Genomic DNA, 6,657 nt, shown 5'->3' with positions numbered 1-6,657 from the left:
CTTCAGGGAGAATTTCTGTTTTTATCTTCACTAGTTTTACAGCAATGGGTTTCCCAGTCCGCCGGTCAGATGATACTTCAAATTCAACATCATCTAAAATAAAGAGCATGTATATTTTTGGGACTAATTTTGGCAAAATGTTTTCTCACTTCCAAGCTAACCAGGCCAATGGTTCTTAACATGCGGTCTCTGGACCAGTATCAGCACCACCAGGAAGCATAGTAAAACTGGGGAGAGGGGAACCCCAAACAAACAAAATCCAACCAAACATAAACCACTAATGGATTAGAAATCCAGAGAGGTAGACCCTTTGGTTTAGCAATGCAACTTGCTACAGACTAGACCACCTCACTAAACACCAACTCAGGTAATTCTGATACACATTAATGTTTGAGAACTACTGATCTATACTAAGATAGCCTATCTTTATTTTAGTTTTACGTAATTTACAGATAACACAAGAGGCAATTTAACAATCATTACTCTTGGTAAGTTTTCTTTAAACCTCTATGTATCTCACTTTCCTCACTGTAAAAGGCGGCTATTTCCTAACAAACAGGGTTGCTTTGAGGATTAAACAATAAATTGCTATCACCCAAAGGTGGATAGTTCTAATATACCAGCTGCTCCACAGCAGAAAACTGGGCAATTCCCTTCCATGTAATTTACAGCCTTTGAAAAACACACTGGAAGGTAAGCTATGAGTTAATTTCAACTTTCAGCAAGAGGTGTATGTAGCACATTTAAAAAACATGCAACATATTGTAAGTACTCATCCTATGTACTACTGAATCTTTTTTCAAAAGTAATTTAAAAAGTACATTGGTATCTTGCAACTTTACTCCTTTAATAAGACATAATTTTTCTATGTGAAAATGTGGGGATTTTGCTTTACTTTAGCAAAAATAAATTCAGTTGTTTATTCCCCAAGGTATTAAAAATAGAATGTGGCAAAATAACATGTAAGTTTAATATTTTCATTATCTTGAATAGTATATATAAATAGCCACCACGTGAGGGGAAATAACACTTAAATCTCCTGAGCAGCTTATTATAAAAATTCTTAAAGATAACTTTTAGTCTATTAATCCTTAATCTTAACAGAAGTATGCTAGTTTACAGATTTAATTCAATAACTAAAAAGTAAAAGATCAAGTTTTATCTCCCTCCCTTCTCAAAAAATTTGTTACTAGATTTTTTTAAAAGGGGAGAAATGACAAATTACCTCCTACTTTTAAGTCCTGTAGGTTGCCATTATACTGTGAACAATGGAAGAATAGTCTAGCTTGACGTTCTGAACACTGAATAAATCCGTAAGAGGTTAGCAGTTTTTCAATAACCCCAGTTTCACGCAGTGCAGCTGAAGTACCATTAGGGTACCCATTGTGTCCATTGTTGTGGAGAAGGTTTGGATCAAAGCTCATCTGTTTTAAAAAGAAAAATAACTCAATATATCTATTTTATCTCCATAGCATATTAAAAAATCATTAGCATAAAAATGAAAAACAAACTAAGTCACATATACAAAGGGAAGATTATGGGCTTTACTACTGGAAAGTTTCATATAGCTAATAAAACATCTCAGAGACAAAAACCATTGGGGGTTAAGTAAGATTTCTAAAGTTAATATGAAAAGTAAATCAATGACATAAAAGCTGCCATTAGGTTAAGCTATTAAAACAGAAATTTCAGAGCAAGAGATGGCAAACCAAACCACTACTCCTCCTCCATAAGAGATCTGCTAATACCTATTTTGAAACATAAACAAAAAACTTAACACCATTTAGAAAGCCATGCAACTTGAAGATAAATATGCAAAATTAACCTAGATTAAGATAATAAAGTCAAATATTTAATTCAAACAAGAAAATGTCAGAGCTATGCATGGAAGACAATCCAAAAAATAATCTCACAAGTATACAAAAATTTCACTGGTGAAATTTCCAAATATTTTTGTTTCTATGACCAGATAAAGGACACAATTATTATTAAATGAAAGAGGAGCTATCTAAATACAACAGAAATACTATCATATACTGAGTATTCCATTTTGTTTCAACAGTTATTTAACCTTAAGCACAAAATCTCTTCAGATATTTTTACTGAAAATGTCATTTAAGTAGCTAAATTATGAACATCAGATCTACCTTACCTATTGGTTCTCTTAACCTAAACACTATTCTGTGTCTGACATGTACGTATTCATTCAATTTTTAAAAAACTCACCAAAGAAGCAGAATAATCTCCATTTTGCTGTTGTGGAAAACAGGTTAAAGAATTTGCCAAAGTTAAAACTGTAGATACAAAATTCAAACTAAGAAGGTTTGCCTCTAAAATGAGATTGTAAACCAGGCTTCTCACAAACCTATTACCTGGAGATCCTAAAGGAGCCAATGGAGGTAAGAGAATCTGAGATTCTGTTTTCAGTAAGCTCTAACATGATACTCAACCTATTGAGTCTCAGACAGAACTTGAATAACAAGTCTCTAAATTACTAATGTTATTTTCCCAAGATTTAAGGTGAAATACTTAGTTAGAATGTGAGTGCAAAACATTTCAACCAAACTGAATGACCCTTGTTAATCATGCTCTTAATACAAAGCAATTAAGTTAGGATGCTGGCTTCCCTGACTTACAGATCTCTGATATGCTGGGGTCCTCTTTTGTTTTTTAGTTCCAGATGAGGTAGAAGATGAAGATAAAGGTAAAGAAAGTGAAGGAGGGGCTGCAGGAGTGGGATGAGGATCTGATGACACAGTAAAAATATTCTCCATCTCAAACAGCTGTGATAATATAACAATGTTTATAACTATGATCATCCACACAATTTCTCACACAGTTGAGAGGCAGTCTATATTATCTTTTCCTATTTACCATTAGGTCAGTTTAGTAAAATACAATTCACTTAAATCAGATTTCCTTTGACATAGGAAATAAATTTGTCATTAAAAAGTCACAACAAAGGGAGCTCTGGTGGCATAATGGCAAGAAGCTACACTGCAATCCCAGAGGTGCACAGTTTGAATCTGCCAGATGCTCTGCTGGAGAAGGAGAGACAATTTCCTCCTGTACCAGTCAGATCTGATTTTACGGTACATGCAGAAAAAAATAATAAAAGAAACACAAAATCTAATAAAAAAAAAGTCACCATGAAAGATATTTTTTAAAGCCCTTTAACAACCTCTAACTCAAAATATCTGTATTTTTTTAAAAATAATTCTTTAGAAATAGTAGGTGCTAGAAGTCCAGCCCAACTTCAAAATGTTCTACAGTAATTATCATACATTCTTAACCACTAGGGAGCTCTGGCGGATGAGTAGTCAGGAACTGCACTGCCAACATAAAGTTACAAGGGTCAAATCCACCAGCTACTCTGCATAAGAGAAAGAGGAGTAGTTTCCTACTATGCAACTGACATAGCTGTTTTTTCTTTTGGCCATCCCTGGGATGTTCAGTGCTCTCTCTAACATCACAGTTCAAAGGCATCTTTTTCTGTCATCCTTATTCACTGTCTGTCTCTCAGGAGCTTAGCAAGTGATTGGAAAGACTACGGCCTGAATCAGACACACCTTGGTCCTGAAACTGACATCATTACTCTTCAATAATTTGGGGAGGTCCCTAACTGCAGATTTCCCCAGTGTAATTCATCTTATTTCTTGACTGCTGGTACCAAAGGTGTTAAATGTAGATCCAACTGAGATGAAGCTGTTGACATGTTGCCTAGCTGTTTGTCCAGTAGTAAGAATCTTTCTTTTCTTGACATTTAGATACAATCTATACTGAAGGCTGCACTAGGAGTGCCTTAATATGCCCATATAAACTTTATGGTGGTAAATTCAACCTTTCTGAAAATACAGTTCAACAAAATGAGGTTATAGATATATATGTAATATTTACTATAACATCTTAAGCATTATTTGCAACTAACTTTTTTCAATATATATGCTTTAAAGACTAGGGGAAAGTCATTAGTAGATCTAATCCCTTTAAATAAAAGTTAAACGAGTATAATTTTAGGTTAAAGACTTAAAGCTTTAAAAATAAATAAATAGATAAATAAATAAAGTTTCCAGAAATAGGTGTCAATCAATAGTTCTGGTTTCCCCAGTAAGATAGATCTTGAGATTATTTCCTCAAATGTAAAATGAAAAAACAGATTTTGGAAGGGGGAAAAAAACCATTCTGATTTGCTTTTTCTTCTAATAATCTTGAGTATTTAGTTTTTACTTTTAAATCTATTCTCTCTCTGCTTCACTTTTAACAAGTTATTATATAAAAGTAGCTTTTTAACCTGTTGGTGAAAGATTCTGAAAACGGCTCTATTTCTAAACTAACCATGTTGTTAGTTCTTGAGTGCTGTCTTACAAATTCATACTAACCATATGTACAAATGAATGAAACATTGCTTAATGATCTTGCATCATCTACACAATTTCCACCATGCTCAAGCCCACTGTAATAGTAACATTATCCATCTATCCTGTTAAGAATCTTCCCCTCTTTCAATGACTCCATCTTTCTAAGGATGATGTCTTTTTCCAAAAATTGGTTCTTGACAATATGTCTTTAAGTAGCTGAGACAATCTTTGCTTCCAAGATAAATTTGTTTTCTCTTACAATACTCTTCACCAACACCACTGTTCAAAGGCATCAATAATTCTTCAGTCTTCTGTATTTACTGTCAAACTTTCACATGCCTGAAGCAGAAAGACCTGGTGGCCAAGTGGTAAGCAACAGGGCTGCAATCTCAACGGCACATGGTTCAAATCCACCAGCTTCTCTGCAGGAGAATGATGAATCATCTCTTCCTGTCTTATTAACTGCCTCTGAAAATCTGCCGGAGGGTCAGCGATGGGTCACTTCCAACTCCACAATACCCAAAACCAACATGAGGCAAATGAAAATACCATGGCTTGGATAAGACACTCTTTTAGTCTTAAAATGGACATCCCTGTACTTAAACATTTTAAATAAGTCCTTGACAGCAGATCTGCCCTGTGCAATGCAACTGGCTGCTGCTTCCATGTGTGACTGTGCATATAAATAAAATTAAAATCTTGAAAACTTCAATCTTTTCTCTATCTAGATCAATAGATGCTGCCTACTGGTTATGAGGATTTTTGTTTTGTTAGGTGTAATCCACACTGAAGCCTATGGTCTTTGTTCTTCATTATGCGCTTTAAGACTTCATCACTTTCAAGGAAGATTTTTGTCATCTGCATATCAAAAGTATGCAGAAACTAAGGTATGTAAGACATCCCTTTGTTCTTCGAAAGATTGCTTCTTCATTTACAGACAGATTTATAGACAGATTCTGAGTTAACACAATTAAGGGTTCTGAGATTCTCATTCTTCTCAATGTTATCCATAAATTATTAGGCCCTACATAGTCTAATGCCTCTGTAGTCAATAAAACACAAGTTTAATTCTCTTTCTAATATTCTCAGCAATCAGCCAAGGTTCATCAGCAGTAACATCTATTCCATGGCTCTTTCAAATCCAGCCTTAATTTTCAGGCAGTTCCCTTATACACAGTGCTTCAATTGCTTTTTAATTCTGCTCAGTATAAGATTTTACCTATGTGTGCTAGTAAAGTTATCATTTGGTTAATTTCTGAACTCCGTTGGATTACTTCCAAATTGCTGTCTGTCCAGGACCACATCTGTTTGTTGAAACATCTCAATTGGTATCAGTTCCCAGAGCCTATTTTCTGCCAGTGTTTTCAACTCAACTTGGGTATCTTCCATGGGTTTCTCCAGTTTGTTATCCCATAGGTATTGCATATTTGTGATGCTGAAAGTTATACACCAGTATTTCAAACACTAGAAGGGTCACCTACGAGTTACAGGTTGTAGTGGAGCTTCAAGGCTATGACAGACTAGGAAGCAGGATTGGCCATCTACTTCTGAAATAATGCCCTCTCGCAAATATTATGAATAGCAGCAAAACACTGTCTGACATGATGCTGGAAGATGAGACCCTGAGGTGGTCTCATATGATAAATATGATGAAGGAAGAGGACCCTTCTTAAGGCAGGCTCTACCGTAAACACAAATATGAAAGAACTTTATTTGCTGATACGGTATGCCTCAAAATAAGGATACTAGCTACAAACATCCACTAATAACTGCAACCTGGAAATGTACAAATACTAAATCTAGAAAAACAGGAAAAGTCATTAAAAAATGTACATTTTAGGTATCAGAGGTCACTCTCATTCAGACAATCATACAGTTTTCTATACTGGGAATGACAAACTGAAGAGAAATGAGATGACATTAACTTTCAGAACAATTAAAGACCTAGTGGCAAGAAGCTGAGCTGCAATCCTAAAGCGTGTGGTTCAAATCCACCAGATGTGGTTCAAATCCACCAGATGCTCTCCTGGAGGAGAGGCAATCTTCTCCTGTGCCAGCTGGATCTGATTCAACAGCACACAACAGGAAACTGGTTTGTTTTTTTTTTTTAAAAATACCTATTCTACTCATATCCAAGTTCAAGCTGAAGCTGAGGAAAATAAAACCAAACCCATGGGAACCAAAATATGACTTTGAGTCTATCTCACCTGAATTTCAGAACCAACTCAGGAACAGGTTTGAGGCCTTGAACACTAATGAGCGAAGACCAGATGAGTTGTGGGAGGATATCAAGGGTATC

The 6,657-nt window shown here is 35.2% G+C and overlaps 1 protein-coding gene across 2 annotated transcripts in view; it reads right to left on the bottom strand.

Moving 5' to 3' along the window:
• The window catches only part of CSDE1 (cold shock domain containing E1, RNA-binding), a 33,212-nt gene that overhangs the window by 23,048 nt on the left and 3,507 nt on the right, over positions 1-6,657 (bottom strand). The window contains exons 1-3 of one of the 2 annotated variants that reach the window (XM_006895683.1): positions 2,637-2,774; positions 1,226-1,424; positions 2-93 (exon numbers count right to left, since the gene is read on the bottom strand). In XM_006895683.1, coding sequence (XP_006895745.1) covers positions 2-93; positions 1,226-1,424; positions 2,637-2,774 — 429 coding nt within the window. Of the gene's footprint in view, position 1; positions 94-1,225; positions 1,425-2,636; positions 2,775-6,657 lie in introns of those variants that run through there. The other variant, XM_006895684.1, reaches the window with a different exon arrangement.

This window comes from Elephantulus edwardii, unplaced genomic scaffold (assembly GCF_000299155.1).
Source record: "Elephantulus edwardii isolate Elephantulus edwardi_28Jun2011 unplaced genomic scaffold, EleEdw1.0 scaffold00174, whole genome shotgun sequence".
NCBI lineage: Eukaryota > Metazoa > Chordata > Mammalia > Macroscelidea > Macroscelididae > Elephantulus > Elephantulus edwardii.
This window is presented reverse-complemented; position numbering and strand designations above follow the sequence as displayed.